Genomic DNA, 23,158 nt, shown 5'->3' with positions numbered 1-23,158 from the left:
GAGACACGCGGGCGCGCGGCTCCGGCGACGGTGCGACCGCGCGGGTGCCGGTGGTTATGCGAGGCGGCCCGCGCTGAAGCCTTCACGATCGCTCCGCATTCGGCAGGCGAGAGGCCGCGCGTCCCCGCCATGAGCGCGGCAACGCCGGAGGTGCGCGGCCCTCAAGATGCCGTGTCGCCAGCAGTGGCTCTGCCCAGGATCAAGCCGGAGCTCGGCCTCAATGATGCCACGCTATTCGCCGTATACTGCTTCATTAAAAATTTCATCGGGTGAGTCCTTTTTACATAACGCCTGTACGTTATAACACGTCATGTACTTACGAAAATTCTAGACATCAATACTATGTGAGAGACGTATTGATTTCTAGAAATAGCGTTGCCGACGCGAAATGAAAAATGTAATACTTATGTTATTCGATATCGATTTGTTCATTATCATAACAGCGACAAGCTGAAACCTTGCGCGGCTAACATTTGTTAATTAACCCTGACTGCAACATGTGACTTGGTTAAAATAGATAAAGGTCAAATCAGCTGAATAAATTCACTGGGAAAATGTCAACGCGTTTTTTATTATATTATTTGCTAAGAACGATGTACATTGTATTTTCAATCAAAAGCCTTTGGCATTTCCAAAAGAAATCCCACATAATTGAAACATATCTGTATATAAGTAGTCATTTAAAAATGCACCATACACATAGTCTGCCATCATTATGTTCCTCCGGTACCCTTTCAGAAATATGAAAACAGTACTACTGTATATGACAACAATACCAAGCACGTGGGAATAATATCATACAAGTCTTCTAGGATCAACCATGACCATATTTCAACAGAATTTTACCAAATTAATACAGTAGGAATCGTGTAAACAGTCTTAAATTCTTCGAAAACGCATTTAAAATCGCCACCTATGTAAACAAGTTGTTTTTATCTAAACCAGGAAAGTTTCATTCATAAGAATTCACCAATTCGTAAGAATCGCTTTGATCGAATCGAATCTGGTTTTCATCAAGATCGTAATTTAAATTGGCGTATTGAACCGAAAATATCAAGGTTGAATAAAACTTGAGATTCGTATTCTCTAAGGCCAGCTATACACGATCGCGTCTGTGTTTTGTATGTGTTTAAAGAACCAAATCGGTCCAAATATTTACATACATTTATCCTAACATACAAATAAATCTCTTTTCGAGTGTGTGTAACACGCCTTAGCTATCGCGGTGAACTTTAACAAGTAAAATTAACTTTGCAAGGCCATCGTATGATTTATGAATGTCTTACCTTTTATTAAATATGTGTTTTCGAACTAGTGGATTAAGAAACTTAATTATGTGATCGGTCAAGGAGTCGATGTCGAAATCGATATTGTTATAGAGTATAATCTAAAATACATTCTACAAACGCACAGCTGTATATTATTATTGGTATACATTTTGTTTATTTAATACGAATTGCTCGACCTTGAATTAGTCAGCCGGCGATATTATCACTTGTTTACTATTTTGCGGCTAACCCATACAGTTGGCTGTCGAAATCATTCGTTTTTTGTTAGTTATACAACATTATTTTCACATTAGCTATTGTTGTGGCCAAAAGATATACTTTCAAGATCTTCTTACTGGTATGGATGGAAAGACAACATACAGGCAACATAATAAAATATGTACATATATGAACATCATTTCTATTTATCTCGTCTTACGAATACTATAAAACTTAAAATTTAATGGATATTTGTCAAATCAAACGAAATATTCGAAAAAAAAAAAACATAATCAGCTTGAACCTAAAACACGTGTTAAACGAGCCGATACCTACTTTGTTTTTATTTATCCATGACCCTAAAATGTTTATACCGAATATCGTTAAATTGTCACTTATCTGACAATGTTGTGGACTTTTCAGATAACCAGCCGATATGTCTTGCGTTGAACCTTGAGTGCTGTAGGTACTCGCCCAAGCCCACGCCTATGTTTAACCTTAACAACTTCTACAGTGTTTGTTTTTCTTTTTACATATACGTTTATTTATGTATTGATTAATATACCTACCTCTAAAGTGAGAAGCATTTATGTAAATATACGTACCTGTTTATATGGCACTAAATTATCCCAATATCACTATAATTCATGTGTCTAATGGAATTCATAATAACATATAGTTAGTGGATTACAGAATTAGATTACATAGTATGATCTCTATCAGGGAGGTGGTGTATCGCGTGATAATAATTCCGATCTCAAGGTAATTATGGCCAATAAAGGGCACTTAATATCTACGTGCCGAACTTAAGAGAAAGTCATCGTTAGAAAGCTCGCTTTTGTTTTCATGTTCAGCCGTTGTCCGATCGTGTAACCAGAAGAATATAGGCAGAGACAAATTGAAGTACCCAACGACGAGCCCTAATCGATTGCATTGACCGACTTGGCAACGTGTAAGCGTTTTCTTCGCGAACGCACAGCAATTATTGCATCGGGTGCGTTTTGCATACCTACATGGGCGGATTGACGTTCTATTTAATCGTATAATCGTCTCAATTAAACTCAACTATTGGTTTTCATTTTGCTAATCCCGTCAGTCATTATTTATACAAATACATTTATAATCATTACGCTATATAATTGTTACGTAGGTACTATAATTAATAACAGTCAAGAAAACGATAACGCATCAGTTTTGTTTGCCTAAATCATACGATATGTGCTCATTAAACATTTTAATTTACATGTTGCATTATTTGTTGCTATTACAAAATGTGATTGTTAAATAGAATATGTATTACGCAGTAGGTACGTACATTATTTAACTAAACAGACCACCATAGTAATTACTTCGAAAGTCGGACGCCATGCCAGCACGCCTTATATGTAAACAACAACGGTTTTGACAGGCTGACGCACATAAATATTCTCAATAGATGAGCTTAGGATGCAAGCGATTGCTCGGTTGCATTCGCAATCATCACTTTCACAACAAAGAAAGGGAAAGTCGATGGCGCCCGCTCCCTTGCGGTCAGATTAACTCGGACCGACGCTAATTCCTCTTGTTTATTTCATTTCATACAAATAGACGCCGTTCAGTTGATTTCACTCAACCATCGTCACACCCCAGATTTTCTTTTTACTGCTCTTGTCACTTTTATTGTCTTGCATCTTAACGACGAGCGTTTATTACGTTCGAGTATTACATAAGCCGTACACGAGGTGCATAAAGATAATATCTGATTTGTGCAGTGCTTTATCGCGCTTTGTATCAATCTTGCTTGTGTCGTGGGTTACATGTGTGTGCGGCGTTGTCATTGCAGTCACGTCGTCGGCCAGAACAAATACATCATGCCCCTTTAATTACAGCTGTATAACATTGATATGAACGAAAGATAGTGTTGATATTCCATGAGCACTGTATAAATAACTACTAAAATCCTATACCTTTTTTCCTTCATTTCGTCGGTTTTGATTCTGAATGCACAAAGAAATTGCAGTATTACGTTTGTATGATTCAAAATAACTTTACCAAGTATACTCCGCTATCGGAAATCTAAATTAAATCGGAACACGGCGCAGTTGATTAATTTAAACTCAAAGTTATTATAAAGAGCTTTCGGCGTTGATTAGTTTTTCCTGTTAACCATTCTGTTTATATATCGTCGAGATGATAAATTCCTTCACAGCTTATTTCGTTGCCTTTGTTCACGTTGCGTTTTAATTAATATTTCCTGTTCTTTGTGAATGTCTAACAGTGATCAGAAATAGTTCAAGATCGTTGTCGTCATATTTTAAAACTTTTAATGCCGTAAGTCACAGTAAAAGAGATTTATGTGTCATGCCTTAGCAAAAATGCAAAGCCGTGTAGCGTTGGAAAATAACCAATTGGATTTCATTCATTGTGACTTTTCCTTCATCGTTTGACATACCGCGGAGCACATTTCAACGGTATTTTTCTTTTGTGTTTTCGTATTCAACTTTTCATCTTAGAGAGCAATTCAGTGCAGCGTAATGACCTTACTCTAATGTTACTGCATTTTCATTGTGCAGCATAGAAATAGCGCCTATATAACAAGGTTGCCTTTTGTTAGTTGGTTGTCGTAAATACGTTGCCGTACGCACATAACTGACAATCTGCATAACTTTAGTAATGGATACGATGCATCGATGAATGCGTTAATAGAATCTCAAATACAGCATTCTCTAGGAGCAATTTTACCTGATCAAGTAGAATTTTGTATGAAACGGTTCAACATTGGTTATCGCGCTACCAAACTGCTTATTAGATGTTGATTGCAGCAATTCGAAAGTCCTTTCAGACGCTTCAACGGGCGATTTAGCGGCAGATTAATTAAAATCGCCTCGTAAGCACACGGTATCGGCTGTCGGTTCCCGCACCGATGCGTTTCGATATGACGAGAGATAGTGCGTGCTATTATAAATACACGTAACCGCGTTGCGTAAGGCGCTTCGTTGTGTTGTGTTATATCACGTTATTAGTATCATTTGATTCCCTATCGCTCTGCATTCGCCGATTGCGTTGCAAAACGCACGGCCGGCGTTCCGTCGAGGAAGTTGGACGGGGTGAATGTTGTTCGGCTGGAGATTCTTTTCGATGTTGTACGCTTGGACACTATATACCTTCTAATTTATGCGGGCTAGTTAGCTTAGTGTCGATTTAACATTTCATGAATTTGATGCTATAAAGCTTTTAAAAGCAGCAGATATAATTACTGCATTAGCACTTCCAAGTAATTTGCGCAATTTATGTTCAATGATGCAAGTAATTATCATCAATGGCTGGAAACAAGTTGGATTAACATTGTATAAATAAAAAATGTTGATTTTCATTACAAATGTATTATTTTTCCTCATAATTTTATGTGTTATTTTACAATTACAAGAGGCGAACGAAGCAAAAAAAGTCGCGTGGGGTTATGCAATTAGTATTGTTGCATTCAAAGTCTGCGTTATTTGCATACAAAAAACAGTTGCGTGACGGGTACCTTGGCTTGTCGCTTTAAAACTCACATACATAATACCAATATAGGTTTTTCTATTCTTGGTTCGCGGAAACTACAACAACGCAACGCTCTAACCCGATTCTCGAAAGTAGAGCTTTCCTGAACTATACACCTATTACAAAAATGTGTTCAATCAATCACGAGCCGTCTCCTTGAGCGATCATCTCTTAATGTGCTACTACTCCAACGTACACAAGTATATCGGCCGTAAAACGTCGTGATCAATCACTGTATAAGCACGTTTACTTTGTCGAAAGCTGCTGGGGGACCGCCAAGGCGCTGTAGACGTGATCGGGACTCACTTTGATTAACCCCACTGTCTGCGGTTCTGCACGCTACATGACGTCTCGAAGCTTTTGTTTACAGTTTGAGGCAGTTTGGCAATAAAGCCTGTAGCAATGGTCACGGATATGCTCCAAAGTTCCCAGTGGGAATGGTCATTAACCTTGAATTTACTAGCTATATAGCACATGTTTTGTAGTAGCGTGTAGCGTAGTGAGGCACACCTGTATTTAGTTTAATTAGAAAAACAGAACGATTAAAATGCTAGGGTAACAACGGTGGAATAAATAGTACAGGACGTTACAATGGGGTATTTAAATACAAAAACAGAGGTATTTTAATATTTTAATTACAGTGACAACAACTACACAGTTACAGCACTATAGTTACTCTATAATTTTCCTTGTGTATTGTTACATCGTCTAACGTAATCCACTCCATAATACTGATCTGCTTTGATTGATATTATTGATAACACAATTAATTAATAATCATATAAAAATTGATCAATACGTTGATAGTTTAAGTTGATACTTCGTTGATAAACGGTAACCTAAAACTAGGCGAATATTGACCCTTCTCCACATCGCCATGAATATTGATGACAGTCACGCACGTAGCAACAACTTGTCGATTAGCCTGTCTTCTGATCTCGCATATTGATTGACGCGTAGCCACAAGGCACCAGCCACGGCGCCACCCTTCGCGACCGCCCCATTCACGATCGGGAACAGGGACGCCCGACGCGCACACTCAGTGTGTACACGACCGCCGTTCAATGTGAACGTATACACGCTTTCCCGCCGATCGAAAGTGAGAGAAAGTGCTTTGATTACTGAAAATCAGCGCCAGGTACCCTGGAGGACCATTTGAAGCACCACCTGTAAGTGTTACCAATCTTGGCTACCAATAAAACGCAATCGAGCCAACTAGGTCAAGCCTCCGCGTCCTCAACCCAATATTTGTTTATCATTGAACATGGTGCAGTTTTAAACGCTTTGTTAAGTACAATGTTAAGCAATCGCAGTACAATGTTAAGCAAAATTAATTTGTATCAATAAAAGAACGGTTGCAAAGATTGTTAGTATCTTCTTTAATTAATTGACCTCTGGAAATAGGTCACACTGATGACGTTACTTTTGTAATGCAGATTTTATACATACACGATCCGAAGCGCACCAATCTCATATCATTAAAAAGATATCACGTGCCACATTAATGATTATCGCTAACATCAACGAGGTTTTTGTTTAAAATTATAAGTGCATACTTTGATAATGATATAAATGCATATATAGCAATACTGTTGCCGATGACCTTCGCTATAGATTATAACTTTCAACGATTCGCCACGATCCGTAATTCCTATATGATCCAGGAAATTACAGATACTTCCTCAATACATTGTGCTAACGTCGGAAGCATTAGCCTCTACGCTTGTCGATTACACTTTGATAATCTTGATCTAATCTTGTCAATCCTCTCGATTGGAGAAAGTTTAATACGAGCCAATACGGCTCAATAGTCAAACGGCCCTGTCAATCTATGAGAGCAAATTGTAGCATAGTTGCATAACTTACCTGTGAATATAATACAGAGTTATAATCTTGCATAATACCCCTTTTGACTGTGACTCACTTGGGGGATTTTAATTACATTTTTCAAAGGTCACATCAATTTGAATGTTTACGCTAAATGATTCGGTATTGTTTCGACCCTCTGAAATGCTTTTATATGCAGATTACTTTTCGTATTTGAATACGAATGTAGCTGCATTTTAGGTTCAAAAATGTACGTTTTTCATCGTCTCTGGTTATAATAGACGCGGTCGTACGCTCGCCCGGCCGCACTTCCGGTTGTGTCAGGTGGTTCTATTTCTACCTCTCCCTGAACCGTTCGTCGTACAATTCATGTTCAAAGTCGAATATTTATAATTTGACGACAACTATGGCGCCAACGTCTCCTCGTGAATATCAGTTGGAGACAACAACAGGAATAATTTATGGCATCAGTTATTATATTATTGTTAACTTATAAATAAAATATACCCATCTTAAATCGTTTATGAAAAAAAAATCCGAAAATCAATGTTAAGTACTTTACCTGTACGCATAAAATCTGAATGCCTGAAATTATTTTCGGAATCTGTTTATCTGTTTCGTAAAATATTACGCTTCATAAGAAACGTCCTTGGTCTTATTCGTGATCGGAAGAGAGCGCCCCATTTAGGTTTCAATTCGCTCACCAAACCCAACAACACTCGTGTGACCCCATTTCCTCGCGCAGCCTTTGTTCCGCTGCAGCTGACCTACATTCTCATTGTTTATTGCTAATTAACGAATTAGAAGCACGCGCGATGGGGTCCTTCACCCTTCACCATTCACCGACCCTTGAACGGTAACAAAAAAGCCACACAACAAATTCGTGCGTGCCCACCGTTCCTGCCTAAATATAAATCGGGGAATTAAGCAGTCGAAAACGGCACCTTGCGCACTCGTCGGACACTTATAAAAAGCCACGAGGTCAGCATCGAACACGAAACGACAGTGTACACGCCGCACGCGCTATGCGAAGACGCTCGCACTGATATCGATGCTACGAATCATCACGTGGAGCCGTGACGTAGGCGGCGATGCAGCGCCGAGCCAATGGCTTTTGGCAAGCTGATTGATTAGACCTGCAACATAAACACAAGTTGACGTGACGCAGCGGTGACAGGTCGTGTTCCGCATGGTGCAGACTTTGATGGCGGAGCTGCGGGTGCTGATCGGGAAGCGGGCCCCCCAGGGGAGTCCGCCTCCCGCACCCCAGCCGGTCAGCCCCCCGCAAGTGCAATACACCAGGCGCGACCTCAAAGCGAACCTGCACAGACACATGAGTATCGTGCTCGACAGGTCAGTCATTTTGCTCTCGACCACTATTACTTCTAGTACGTTGCGAGCGTGTTCATATTTTTATCCGAAAAAAATTCCACGCAAAAGTATGTTTCTCATAAAACGACCGGCCTTCAACGCTTTTAAATGTGGGTTGAATAAATTGTTATTGATAGATCCTCTTTTATTGTTTGTTAACAGAGCGAGAGAATACTGTTACACTAAAATTACTCCGTGTATTTCATTGTCATTTTTAAATGCGGACACGTTTTAATACATAATTAGAGATAAGCAAAACAAAAAATCGTCATGTTCGAGTAATAATAAATAATGTAACGTGGGTCCCTTTCGAAATGTAGCCTGCTCCCCGTTGATGTGAGTTAAGGCCGCATGTCTCAAGGCAACTGTCGGAACTATCGCCTTTCCCAAAACGAATGCACTGCAGCCAACTTCGATTAAAGTAATTATGTGGTTCGATGTACGAGAGATTGATATGTGCTAACCATCGTGCAAGTCAAGGTCAACTTCTTAATGTTTTTGAGGTGTTAAAGCTTGCGTACATGCGGCTAATTTTGTTATTTTAATTTTGCTCTACAATCGGGTGTAATACTGTGAAATGAGTAGATACTTCAATAAAGAAATAGTGTAAGGGTTATAATATCTAAATAGCATCGAGTGATAAAATGAACGATTCGAACAAGTCGAAACATCTTCATACAAATTATGCGTTACTAGTTACTACATAATTGCAAGAGAACATTTAAAAAGTATTACATCGGTATGTATTTTTAGCGAATTTACATTCTTATCAACGTGCACTGCTGTTTCGTTCAAGGTCGCCTTACCTCCATTCATTGTTTGATAACAACATTATCGTTATCCGCGACTTAAATTTTATTTATACTTTATTCGGATTAATAATTTCTTTAAAAAAAGAAGATTAGCATTAGCTGCGAATTAAAATAGGTAAATTATTGCGAGTTATGTAACAATAAATATTGTCAATATTTTCGCTCCGCGATTAAAGAGATACTGATTAAGTTTATCGTATCGATAAACAAATATAATATGGGTACATGATTTCTATCGAATACATGACATTATAGCATACCTTAAGGTTATATACATACATATGTATATATCTTATAGGTACATACCTATAAGATATCATAAAACGATTATGAGCTGAAGCATCATGCTATCTATATCTCTAACGTCATGCAATTGTACAATTAGTCTGCCCGTGACCGCGCTCACTGTAACCGTCCCGATAAAAAACTTAATGAATTATTGCAGTCTTTAATTTTTAAGTGTACTTCTTAACCTTAAAAAGCAATAAAATTGATATAATTACCGTGTGAGCAACAAATAGGGCGTGTCGGTGCGCATCGAGTGCCAATAGCACGTAACATTGACGATGTCAATCGACGTGGAAGGTGCAACAGGTCTTGGCACCTGGCGGCCAACCCTTGAGCTCTATACGACGGTCACGGCTTCCTATGCGACGTTTCTAATGCATTTCTGCATCTTAGAGAAATTTTTCCATACGATATTGTGATTGTCGATTGAATTGACAGCAATTATGTTTATTGTCTCTTGTCTTGATAGTACAAAACGAGTGACAACATCGTTATTTTTATCACCGTTATCTTGGTTTATTTTTAAACTGCGATCAAATTAAATGTAGGATCGACAAAAAAGGAAATTCAAATTAGATCAATGTCGAGCAACAACAAGTGAATTATTTTTTTATTATTCATTTCATACTAAAAAATAACAACGTGAAGGTTGTAGAAGGGTGAACTGGCTATCAAATTGTAATAAATGAAAGTCATGGCTGCAATGTAAGCAGAGTTTTTAATCATAAATTTTATTGCGAAGTTATTCAGATTTTCTACGCTTCTCATAGCGTTTATAGCAATAAATTTTCAGAATATCGTATGGGGATTTTACTATTTGAATAATTTTGTAGATGATTGATGTGCGATTAAATCATCGCCGTAACAAGTACCTGGACAGCATCCAGAATGTTCGTACGAGTGACACCCAAACCCTAGTTATTTTATGACGTACTAAGTCATTCGATGCTTGTTCACGCATTATTCACCACAATCATTGATATCTTGACGGACGTTCGTATTACAAAGGGGGTGTGCTCTTCGGATTGACCGCAGTCGCTTGCGCCGCGACGTCGGAGCGCGCTCGCCTGCCGAGGTCGCCGCGAAGCCGTGTACACCACGATAGGTCAATACACTTATTCGCGTGTAAACCTTATCGCCTCCCCATTATCGCATTAAGCCTATTTCGGCCGAATATCGATTTCTCGTCCAGACGAGTGTAGTCTTAGATTTTTATGAGCGGCAGTGCGCGTGTCGCTCGTCGGATGACATCAGTTAAACTACCACGCTGGAAACAATAGGCGCTCAGTGCATACAACGTGGCCGGGTCGAACGCACGAGGGCCCCGATGGACGAGCCGCGGTGCGCGACTTGCGAGGCCCTGGGCCGTCGCAGCCTGTCCAGCAAGCTGCTCCAGGTGGCCACAGCGCAGGCGCACATGAAGACGTGTTCACACGCCTCGTCACCTGACCACTTGCACGATTCGGACCTCGCGTCACGTGCTCTTGCCGCGAAGCGAAGGAAATCGATTGCCGGTCTTAAACTAAATCTGCCACCAGATTCCAGTACTAAACCACCTGTTCAACCCCGGCAGAATTCGGGCCGCCGCAATACTTGGTGCTCGTGAGTAATATTATATTTATTTAGCCTAACCCCGTGATGACTTTTACATAATGACTAATGTTATTACTGCTAGTTAACAATCTCATCATCCTTATCATTTCATGTCTTATCTCTACCGAAGTTATCACACTTGGCTACGTGATTGTCTCTTTGTTTCTCTGATTTTGAAAACGATTTCCAATTTGCTTTGTTCCTTATGTACTTATAAAGTATTGCGCTTCTGTTTATATTGTCATGCATAGCGATTGCGATCAGGTACAGCTAACCTTGGAACTATCGACTTGAGAATCGGACTTCGCTTAATGAATATCGATGTATTGTATTAAGGTAATGCAATTAACTACATATGTTATAATCTCCATGTACGTTTGACGTAACTCTGACGATTCTCCTAATGTTTATGCACGTTAATTTTTACGGAAATCAAGAAGCGCGACCTAAACTAATCGATGTGACATGGTAAATTTTTATTTTATAAAATTTTCCATTGTTGCCGTGCTGTTTCAATTCATGTTAAAGTAGTTGAAACGAGTACAGAGATGTTAATCTGGATCATTACCGTAGCATTGTAGCGGAAGGACCAATTTGTGCAACTTGGCCCTATTGAAGCAATAAGGATGCAGACGGGAACGTCTCACTTGACAATTTTACATCTAAACCAATGTGATTTGATCGATGGTCCTTGTAACATGCGTGCATTTGTAGGGACGATTCCTGTTCAGCTATAATTTAAACCATTTGTTGATATTAATCTGAAACTTAAACATTTATTTATTCAATTAGACTTCTTCTAGAAGCACTTTTGAATCGTCATGACATAGTTTTACCATTTTCCACCGATTCGGAAAGCAGTTTCTACGGAGAAGAGCTGGCAAGAAACTCCATAGTTGCTCCTACATAAAATAGTCTATATTGCATATTTCATCAAATGTATAGTTAAAAGTTGACCTTCACACTTGCGAAACTTATCTGCACCTATCATAATGAAATTTTCCACAAAATTACACTGAAATTCGAAAATAAGGATAACGAGTATCTATCTTGAAAAATATTTTAAAATACAAGATAAACAACTGCGTATTTATATAGATTAGGATGTTTGTTATGGACGATATTGACAAAATAGTAATAAGTTATGTAAGCTGCTCCTTAGATAAAAAAGACGGTTGCACTCCGGGAGTGCCGGCAGAAGTGAAAACTTGATTATTAACGTTGAGCATGTTTGATATCCATCCGTCGTACGCTTTTTCGATCAGGTCACGTGTCCTGACGCGAGTTTAAGATTTTATACCCAACGCCGCTAAAGAGGTTTTCACTTCAAAAATCTTTCGAATTGAGAACCTTCCGTCTTTTCTGCGAATGTTGGTTAAATAGATTCAATCACACAAGCCATGAACTCAACTGGGAACAAAAAAGTTAATTGCAATAGTTAGTACATATTTCTAAGAAGTGGTATTAGAATTATTTATAACATAATTCCCGTCAATTACTTGTCATCGCAAAAAGTCGCACTGTAATCAAACACGTCATTATTGCCATATACAATATACATACATACAGAGATACATACTAGTATAATAGTTATGTGGTGTTTATTGTAATTTGAAATAATAATGTCCAATTTTTACTAATACATACTTACAAAAAATTCAAATTAATATAAAGATGATTAATATGATTGGTTTTGTCGTATTGGTTTTTCAGTAAGTACATATTGCGTGAGGTGTAATAAATATTAACTTTTTCCGATATGATGTATTATGAACACTACATTTTAGCCACTTTTAAAAAGTTGAAATTATAAGCAATGTTTCTTGCATAGTTTTTATGTTTAACTAAAAACTTAAAAAAAAAAACTTTGCATTATAATCAAATAAGTAAGCTTTGTCATAACTCATAACTCTAGCTTTTTCATACCTTAACTTCCTGCATATATGATGCATACAATCAGCGGCGGCCTTACGCATTGCGAGGCTCCGGGCGGCAGGCCCTTTGCGAGGCCCTTTGCTCTTTGTGAAATGTATGTGATGCGAAAGTAGGTCTGGTTGTTTGGTTTAGGTATTTGTCATGTTTGAGGAGAAATGATAAAGTTATACAAATGAATAAAATTTGAGTTTTAAAATATTTATATACATATTTATACATAGAAAGATTTACCAAATTAACAAATACAGAGATGATAAATTTTAAAATTGATATTTGCGGCTTTTCCTAAGGCTAAAATCTTTAATTAAAGCACAATAATCCAACGAATGAGCTACGTCATTTTCGATTGAAAGAATAGCAAGTAGACTAGAGTAGATAATTTTTGAAACAAAAAAAAAATCGCAGTCGGATGAAACCCATTAGAAAAGGAGCGGAATATGATAAAAATCTAAGGAAAAATAAATTACGGTCAATCCGAGTTCGGGAAGCGGGAGGGGGGAGCTTTTAAGAGAAAAAAATGGTTTCTCTCGATTTCCGACAAAACTACAAGTCCTATAGAAAAAAGTTCAATTGCAAAGTTGTAGGTAATTAAAAGTTCTACAACTTTTGTATTCACAATTTTTTCACATTACCTCAAAATTTTGGTGGAAAATTCAAAAAACCAAGTTTTTGGTCTTTTATTTTTATCTACTTCAAAATTTTTTTTTTTTTCTACGATATTTGGTGGAAACTTACTTTATTATGTCCCAAATACACTGTAATTTATTTGATTGAAAATATTTATTATTTCGCCTTATTTTGAATGAATACCAAAAAACAACCTAATTTTCAATCGAAAAGTCACCCGTCAAAATATCAGCTTTTTTCAAAAACTTGGAATGCCTTTTATTCATTGAAATCTCTACTTTCATATGGTGTAAAAAAAATAAACACCACCATAGTAAATGTTCTCAGGAAATGCATACAAACAGTGTGAAAATTAGCTTTTACTAAATCAGGCACACTTCTCGAACTACCTGAAATGTTTTTATCGACATCATTTTGCTTTTGAATATGCTGTAAAATACTAAACTTAGAACAGATAATTATTTTTCTTTTGAAATATTACCGAAAAGCCGATACAAGAGAAGATATAGAGTTCGAGAAGTGTGCCTGATTTAGTAAAAGCTCATTATCACACTGTTTGTATGCATTTCCTGAGAACATTTACTATGGTGGTGTTTATTTTTTTTACACCATATGAAAGTAGAGATTTCAATGAATAAAAGGCACCCCAAGTTTTTGAAAAAAGCTGATATTTTGACGGGTGACTTTTCGATTGAAAATTAGGTTGTTTTTTTGGTATTAATTCCAAATAAGGCGAAAAAATAAATATTTTCAATCAAATAAATTACAGTGTATTTGGGACATAATAAAGTAATTTTCCACCAAATTTCGTAGAAAAAAAATAAATTTTGAAGAAGATAAAAATAAAAGACCAAAAACTTGGTTTTTTGAATTTTTCACCTAAATTTTTAGGATATGTGAAAAAATTGTGAATACAAAAGTTGTAGAACTTTTAATTACCTATAACTTTGCCATTGAACTTTTTTCTATAGGACTTATAGTTTTGTCGGAAATCAGGAGAAACCATTTTTTTCTCTTAAAAGCTCCCCCCTCCCACTTCCCGAACTCGGATTGACCGTAATTTATTTTTCCTTTTATTTTCATCACATTCCCCTCCTTTTCTAATGGGTTTCATACGACTGCGATTTTTTTTATCTTTACATTATTTTTAAAGGCTTCTACCCCAGTCTAAAGGGCTAAAAGCCGATCTTGTGTCATCGATTTCCTCAAATATGTTTTAATAATTTTAAGCCTCGAAAAACTCCTTTCAGCAGACGCAACTGTCACACTCACAGGTGTGGTGGCAATAATTCTCAGGACTATTTCGATAGTGGGGTAAACTTCAGTTAATTTGTTTTCTATTATGTATTTCAGCACCGAGATAATATCGTCGTTTCCTTCATACACACGCATGAACATACTCAGTACACGCACACATTTTCATTTTTTTAAATTTGCTTGGGTGGGTTGTTGCTTGTTGCGCGAGGCCCCTGCAAGAGCGAGGCCCCGGGCGATTGCCCCGTTCGCCACCCCCTAAGGCCGCCGCTGCATACAATGATGATGGGCCATCGAAACCGCCAAATGTTAGACACTCATCTCAATTACTCATCAAAAATTACGTCGTCTTTATTAAGGTGTCTTTTGCCTCAAACCAAAGAGGCAACAGTAAGCCTTTATTGTATGATTGTATTTCATGTATGAATATGACGTAACACCTGTGACCTGATGTGTGTCCTTAATTATGAAAAAAATACTCCTACGCATAATAATTTTGTGGTCAAACAATATATGTATATGCGTACACTGGGATCGGGAATTGCCATATAGGAAAGAGAAGAATATACAGTGTGTCCGGACATGACATACCGATATTTGAAGGGGCTATTCTCCAGGTATTTTTATCGACAATTCAACCCCTCTACAGTCCCCCCTCTACAGTCCCCCCTCACCTCACCCCCCTCAAAATGGTTTTCGAATTTTTTAAAGTATGTTTCATCACTCTTATCAATTAAATTTGTTTAGTGGTCCCTAGAATAACTTGTTATTGTTCAAATAAAACCAAATTTAGTATTTTGTGACACTCACTTTCGAAGTTATTACAATTTTCTATCCGAATTGATAGGTTTGCCATTTTGAGGGGGGTGAGGTAAGGGACTGTAGAGGGGTTGAATTGTCGATAAAAATACATGGAGAATAGCCCCTTCAAATATCGGTATGTCATGTCCGGACACACTGTATATGCGTATTGTTTACATAGTAAATGTAATGAGGAAGAGTAGAGATACGTCACGTTGTGAATCAGCCGTAACTGAAGCCCTTAACCGCAGACCTTGGGATGTGTTATGCAATTGAATTAAATAAATGATGACATGGCTTGGTTTTACTATGATGAGCTGTGTTGAAAATTTCTCGAACAGTCTTTACTTTTTAGGTGGAAATTGTTGCTTGTGTTAGTTGATAAATCGGTTTTGAATTTGGCATGCTTAATTGATAATTCGTGGGAAAAGTGTTGAAAGAAACCAAGCTAATTATTTCTGCAGTACATAGGTACTAGTAGAGTATAGACTCTAAATGGCAAAAACACCAAATTTTGTCATTTCGAAATAAAACATGGTAATGACAGAGATATAATCAGCACGAATGTGTAAAAAAAATAAATTACGTTAAAAGCATCACTGTCAACGACGTATCAACTTGCTAAATAAAATGTTAATGTTAATATTTATTGCACTCATTAATATCTGACCTCTCGGACCCTGAGTGCTTTAATCGCCAATTAATAAATAGATTTTGCTGTGAGGTCATACCAATAGATCATCGTTATGCACAAGTATGTAACCTTTAGATATATTACCGCAATTTGAATATTATTTCCTCGATTCACATTTTATATATAGCAACTTACCGCATTCGTTCAATTCTATCAACTTCTTTAGAATACTAAATGCATTGTGAAAGTTTTTATAATGTTCTGATGTTATTACGATTTTTGCCAAGAAAAATTATTTAAGTTCAATTATTTGTAAGCACTGCTTATCGGATATTTCGTAGAGTTAAGTTATTTCTGGAACCCATTTCTCATAATGAAATACTTTCAGACGCGGCACGAAATTTCTTCAAAGTTCAGAAAAGCGAAGAAATATTAATGGCACGAGTTTGCTTCGTAACATTTCTAACAATTTGGAACTTTTTTGTATTCATAATTCGTAGCTTGAAAATTATCATAAATATCAATTGACGTAATAAAACTTTTTCCCACCGTCTCGGTGTAACATTGTGTGCGTCCACCGCGCGGGTGCAGGTCCTTGAAATGATTGCATTATACATACAAATCAAACCATAATGAGATAAAACTGTTGGTTGGTATCGTTGGTAGCGCATACAAAATGCGTATTACGTGAATATCTCCTGTACTGATACGGCAATACATATTCATGAGTGTTGGTTACAATTTGCAATTACTATTTTACGGTCACTTGTTACTATAGCACACTTATAGATTCAGTTGTTCTGTGTAGTGTGCAGTTTGGTAACGTTGTTCAACTGGAGGTTACAACGTAGTTTTATTGCGAATCTCTGAGGATGATAAATATCTTGAAGTAGAAACGATATAGAACCTCCAGTTCTATGTGGAATATATCTTGGTAATGTTACATAAAGCGTACAGGGTACAGTTAATTGTAGAGCATCGGTTCAACGATTAATTGATGAAGCATATTCTTGAATAATTCTTATTTATGCCTCAAGTATTCTCTTAACACATTTTTCACAAAACGTCCGATCTGGTACGAATAACCGACCACATCTAGCAATACAATAATTTAAAGGGTTATAACTTTAACTCTAAAACAATTAGATGTATAAGATGAGATTCCTTTTGATTGACCAAAGAAAACAACAAGCCATAATTGCGGCAAACAAAACAAAACGGTCCAGCTCCATTCCAGAGCTAAGTCTGGTCCCGTATTAGAGCATCATTCATTAGTCCGCATCATTAACAATGGCAATATCATGTATCATTGATAAATTATTGCTCAGGTGGCTGCCAGCCCTGTGTAATGACCACGGAAATTAAATTAGCTCAACGCAAATTATTATCTAACTTGCGTCAGTTGCGAAAATAACCATACTTCACTAACGTGCACAAACGATTATTATTGTTACAATCGACAATCGCATAAGACGAGAGGCTTCGCGTAGCTCGAGTATCGATTCAATTAGAGCAATGATACCGCTGGCATAGGTACTTAGGGTTGCCGGGCTAATTTTGATGTAGCGTGGATTGTACAACAAATGGATGTATCGTCTGCTTTCTGTAAATAAACTACCAGACGTTTCTGTCTAGGTCTGTCGTTACATCAATACGTCTGGATACGAGCGAATATTTCAAGTTTATGGCCTTTTTATTTTCTTAATATAGGTAGTATGTATGTTGATCATCCACTTACTGCAAAATCAAACAAGCTACTGGTTTTATTGACGATAAAAAGTTACACTAACAAAGCTTATATCATAACAATGATTTAACGAGCATTATACTCATAAGCTGCAATTTTTATGTAACTTGAAGCATGAGGGACAATATGCGGAAACATTAATGACACTGACGCCTCGTGGTTTTAATGGCGCTGTCTTGTCATCTCGTCTCTAATAAACTTAATGCTTTGTTTACACTATTGTCATCATAAACCATAGCACATAATTTGTGTAACAATTGAAAGGTTAAATGATTTAACCAGTTGTAGCTATTTTTATAAAATTTAAACGAGCGTATTTGTTTTCAAACATTTACTGAGAGCATTCATTATCTTCTCAATATACCGGTTCTGGGCACCTGTTCTCTAATTTTATTTGTGTGTAATGCTGCCGTGTGCCTTACAAAAACCGGCTTCATCTGGTTAACCTTGAACTACACGATGGTATCATGCAAACATTTCAAATAAAAGTTAGACTGCGAAATTTTGATCCTCGTAAAGGATTGGGCTACCGTGGCCGAAAGCATCGACTAGGTGTCCGGAGGCGCCATCGTAGCCCCGTAGTAGGTAGAGCCGTGCGCGCGCCGCTCGGCGGCCGGCTCCCCTCCCCAACCGCCCCCGAGACAGGCCCTGGCCCCAGTTCGCCGCAACGCGTCGATCCGGTCGCTCGCGTATTGACGTTACCGCTACAAACACAGCTCTACCTCAACACGCACAACGCTCACTACAATTCACAAAAACGGCTCCGTTACAACCCAAAGGTGGGACGCACTCGTCCCACAAGCTACAAATATTACAAGACGAAGCCATGCAAACCAAACTAATAAGTACGAGCTACTCGTCAATCATGAACAAACAGGATCTGCTCAGAGAAGTCGTCGTCAAGTACATCGACTACTTCTACCCTGTGTGAGTACATTTTACCTTCCCGTCCGACGACGTGGCGCATTGCGGGTTTTTACGGCCATCTTAAGGAGAACTTTGAGATCTCAAGCCATCCGCGGCTGAAGAGGTAAGTCGGTGAAGGTTCCAGTGAAGTAGCCGGCTGCAGCGAGACGAGAAGTTACGATTGGCTGACGTCAGCGCCGCCTATTGAACCTAAACTCTATGATCTGCTGCTGTATCGATTAGTGCACTCAAGTTCATACTAAATTTATGAAACGTTATAGAATACATCACTCTGTCTCGTCGTTAACCTTGAATGTTGCATTACTTCGGATAATTCTTTTTTTCTTTGTTGAAAATAATTATTTCTCATGCGATAATGGCCTTTATGTGTGATTTATGTTTTTGCTTTAATATGTGTTTTCTTCATAAAATAACTTATTCACTAGACACTTATTTGAACGTTCTAAATGAAGTCATTCATAAAGGAAATTCGTGATTTGTGAAAATAAGGAAAGGCACCATTGCGTGACCGATTTGCGTGACAAATTCTCAACTGGTCCCTTGGTGGCCCAATCTCGCCCTTTGTTGTAAAATATTATTTCATAATATCATTTCGCTCGATTACATTTTGTGTCGGTTGCTAAAACATTGACAATGCCTATAACAATATGGCAGACGAAACGTAAAACACTAGAGATGAATTCCTTATATTCATTGCCAGTCTGTTTCCTCACTTAATTAAGTAATGATCGACACGAGTGAGTGTTGTGAAACGCAGCAGCGAGATGTAACGGTCGTGAGGAACATCGGGCATGTCGACATCGGCTACACCCGACGATTTCCCTTCATCGACCTTGGCTCCACACCGCGCAACCGACGATAACAATGTGCCACTGCAATGCACCACTATACCGCGATAATGCTAATCTGTTACCATGTTGATCACACGCTGCCTTTGTACGATCCATTGTGCGCACGTAAAAATTTGCAACAACTGCGAAATCTTCGCTGTGATGGGCAATTAATATGCCGTTGACACAAATACCTGTTTACGCTCAACAAGCATCTTCATAATATGTCATTGCACTCCTCCTGATATATGGTTATTTCATTCTGCCCAATGTTTATTAAAAGAGATCGGCGAATTAATGCTGGGTCAGGTATAAATGTTTCTAAACACATCTATCACGCTTGTTATGTGTGTTGCGCATTATTTTTGAATATCGGCTTTTAGGTTACAAAATAACAATTAAATCGTGTGACTCATTCGGTGTATTGAATTTTCATGAGCTCAGGTTTGTATTATTCCTGACCTTTGTTACATGACTCGTTTTTCTTTAAAAACGTCGCATTCTGATTCACCACCGCACTGTTGGCTATTTTAAATACTTTTGTTTTGGAAACGCGCATCCTATTTATATCTGTCTGCATATTTTATTCAATTAGGTGCAATTATATTGACTGAGCTCTCCAATGCTCATGCGAACCGCTAAGAGCGTGGTAAACATCTCAATAAATAATTTAACGCCCTCATTTTTCATTCCGCTCGCATTGACTTTATGCATGAAACACATTGCGAGATCGAGCGAGAGTATTTAAATGCTAAGATTTTTACGTTTCAAGTACGTTTTATTATTTAATCTCTTATATCTCCAGGAGTCCATTCGATAAAAGATATTTTGGTTGAGAACTATAATACGCAGCACTACCTCGAAGCAATAAATGTCAGTTTTTAATTCTACCCATCAGTAAGCTTCAGTTGTAATCTCCTTTTTTTTAGTTGAGCGTCACATCTCTTTGTCAGTGTTCTATTTAAAATGCCTTGAAGCCATTATCAAAGCAAACACGTGCGTAACTACAGATCCCTTTGTCTAGTAAGCATCGTCGTCTTTATACATTTTCACATACACATACATACACTACTACGTTGGCAATTCCTTTCATAAGGTCTCATGTGAAATTTTCAGATTGTTTAGATTCTATGTCTTCATTACTTATAAATTTAGTGAATATTACACACATTTCATTAAAATAATATTTCTATTCTTGACGGTGTGTTTTGAAATGTTTTTGTTGCCAGTTCCATTTAGTTAACTGACACTGATGAACCCGTCTTCTATTAGTTTATTTGGCAACACTCATGTTGCTCGCAAATTGTTCATTAAAGTCACGTCTGTCAACGTTTTGTGATATACAATTTCACAAGACTGGAAATTTTATGTGCTGTTGTTAGATTTCTTACATTAGGAAATTTATTTTATAATTGTTTATAATGCTACGCTATGATCTGTCTACGTCTTTGTTTAATACTTTCTCCGTATCTCCAATTCCGCCTTCAGTATCACTTTTTTATTCGTCTCGTTACCTACTATCTGTAATTTTGTCAACACTATCCTTGCGCAATCTGAAAAGTGCCGAAACTTGTTTTGTTGATATCCATTGAGAGAAAGCCAGTTTTATTTGTCTGTCATCGCGTTGCTTTCTAAATTGATATGCCAATTAATCGTCAATTTTTTATTGTATCCCACAATAATAAAACGTCGAGCGGTAGACGCCGATTTCCGCCGTGTGTGTCGATTCAGTCGGTGGTCGTGAAATTGTCGAAGGTTATTCAATACCATTCTGACAGTAATGAACTGGTTGAAATCGATACGGGGCCGCGGTCGTTCTCAACGCTTCAATGCTCGTCAACTTTGGCGTTGCTGCTCACCTCGTTGCCGGCACGACGGCACGGATCTGGCCGGAGAAAGTCAAGTACGTACCTACTCATATTGTGCCACATTGGCTACTGAATTACAAGAGCATTAGATCATAAAGCCAGCTTCACCGTTGTACAGGAACATGTCTCTCAAATGTTTTAGAAACCGTTCATGCGTTGCATACCTATGTTTGACGAAAACGTAAACACAAGGGAAAGTTTACTTTTTGTGTAAATTTTAATCATTTGCTTAATGAGCAAGTGGACAGTTGGGCGAGGCACTACACCTTACCGAATATTCATTGGAAGACGCATTACATCAGCATTCATTATAATACCTAATTTGTAAAACCTGTACATCCAAAATTGACTAATATTAAAAATAAATATGCGTCCGACTCCACCCACGTGGATTTCAGTTTGCACGACGATTTCTTTTAGCAAATTTATCGGACTATTGTCAATTGAATGTTAATATAGCCATATTATTTGACTGTGGTCAATATTTTAAGTTTTCTTCAACAGATAACACTAGAACGCCAACTTGTTAAAATGATAATTCTAATAAGTCTCCAAATGACACAATTCTAATCTACCTTCATAATTTATAGTACGATGTTTCAAAACTATTAGGTTGATTAGGTTAGGTTTTCTTAACAATAAACAAGTGTATTGTTTGGCCGTAGTAGTTACACGTTTGTTCAAATAATGGCCGGCATTTGGTAGAGTCCCACTTAAATATTTACCCACTATGATCTATGTTAGTGTAATCATCCGGATATACTTGCCTTGTTTTCACACATGCGTACGGAGTTTACAGTACAACGATATATTTTCCTAGTCGTCTATGATCGGAAGTCCTTGTCTTCTCGTGCGGTAATAGCGGATGTTTTGCCGATTAACTTCGAGATATGAAACGGATTTGAATAATAACTTAGTATCTTTATGGGCCCAGTTGATAAGCTTGCGATTCGTGGAATTTCTAATACAGTAATGTGGAATTGACCGTCGTTGTTCCTATTTATAAATAGCATTATGTTTATTATAAATTTATGTTAATTTGCTTCTCTTTACACCTTGTATGTTTCAAGCTGAATACATTATGTCAAACTTGTTTTGTTAAAAATGGTTTATAATAATATAATATTCCTATTTTTAGCAATGAACATAGCACAACTGAATCCATAATGACCTAGTATTTTAAAACGATTCGGTTGCACACTTCTTGAATACGAATTACAATTTAATGAAAGGAATGAATATTTAACAAATTAATCACGGTACCTTTGTTTTGAAGTATTTTAACTCGAAAACGACCGATAAGAATTTTATTCACGCATTCCTCGTCTACGATAACTCGATTTATAAATGTTGGGCTTTTGAATGATTCTTCTATAAAATTTTCAATTTTATTGCATTCTTTTCTTGATTAAGAAATGCATTAAGTGGATTTCTTCATTTTAGATTATATAATATTATTAATTTAAAAAATATTTAACATTATCACATCTCTATTTGATAAGTTTCTAATTGTGCAATTTTTTTTGTTACAGCGCATCTGGCACAAGCGCCGTGGCGATCGACAACAAGATCGAGCAAGCTATGGTAAGCAATTTTTATTATATTATTTAGAATTAGATTAATTTTCTTTAAAGA

General features: G+C 37.4%; 2 protein-coding genes across 3 annotated transcripts in view; both read left to right on the top strand.

Moving 5' to 3' along the window:
- Positions 1 to 23,158, top strand: part of LOC149907516 (uncharacterized) — a 143,823-nt gene that overhangs the window by 104,043 nt on the left and 16,622 nt on the right. For both annotated transcript variants that reach the window (XM_090102518.1, XM_090102517.1), the window contains one exon: positions 23,056 to 23,107. In XM_090102518.1, the coding sequence (XP_089958644.1) occupies positions 23,056 to 23,107 (52 nt within the window). The remainder of the gene's footprint in view (positions 1 to 23,055; positions 23,108 to 23,158) is intronic.
- LOC149907518 (uncharacterized) lies at positions 10,069 to 11,036 on the top strand. Its single transcript, XM_090102520.1, has one exon. The coding sequence runs from the start codon at positions 10,635 to 10,637 to the stop codon at positions 10,911 to 10,913; it is 279 nt and encodes a 92-aa protein (XP_089958646.1). The 5' UTR covers positions 10,069 to 10,634; the 3' UTR covers positions 10,914 to 11,036.

Source organism: Colias eurytheme, chromosome 6 (genome assembly GCF_061535395.1).
Source record: "Colias eurytheme isolate Ceu_HAF_F1 chromosome 6, ilColEury1 Martin Lab GWU primary, whole genome shotgun sequence".
NCBI lineage: Eukaryota > Metazoa > Arthropoda > Insecta > Lepidoptera > Pieridae > Colias > Colias eurytheme.
This window is presented reverse-complemented; position numbering and strand designations above follow the sequence as displayed.

What these genes read in the sequence shown, in the direction of transcription:
- LOC149907518 (XM_090102520.1), top strand. Translation starts at nt 10,635, where the DNA reads ATGGACGAGCCGCGGTGCGCGACTTGCGAGGCCCTGGGCCGTCGCAGC.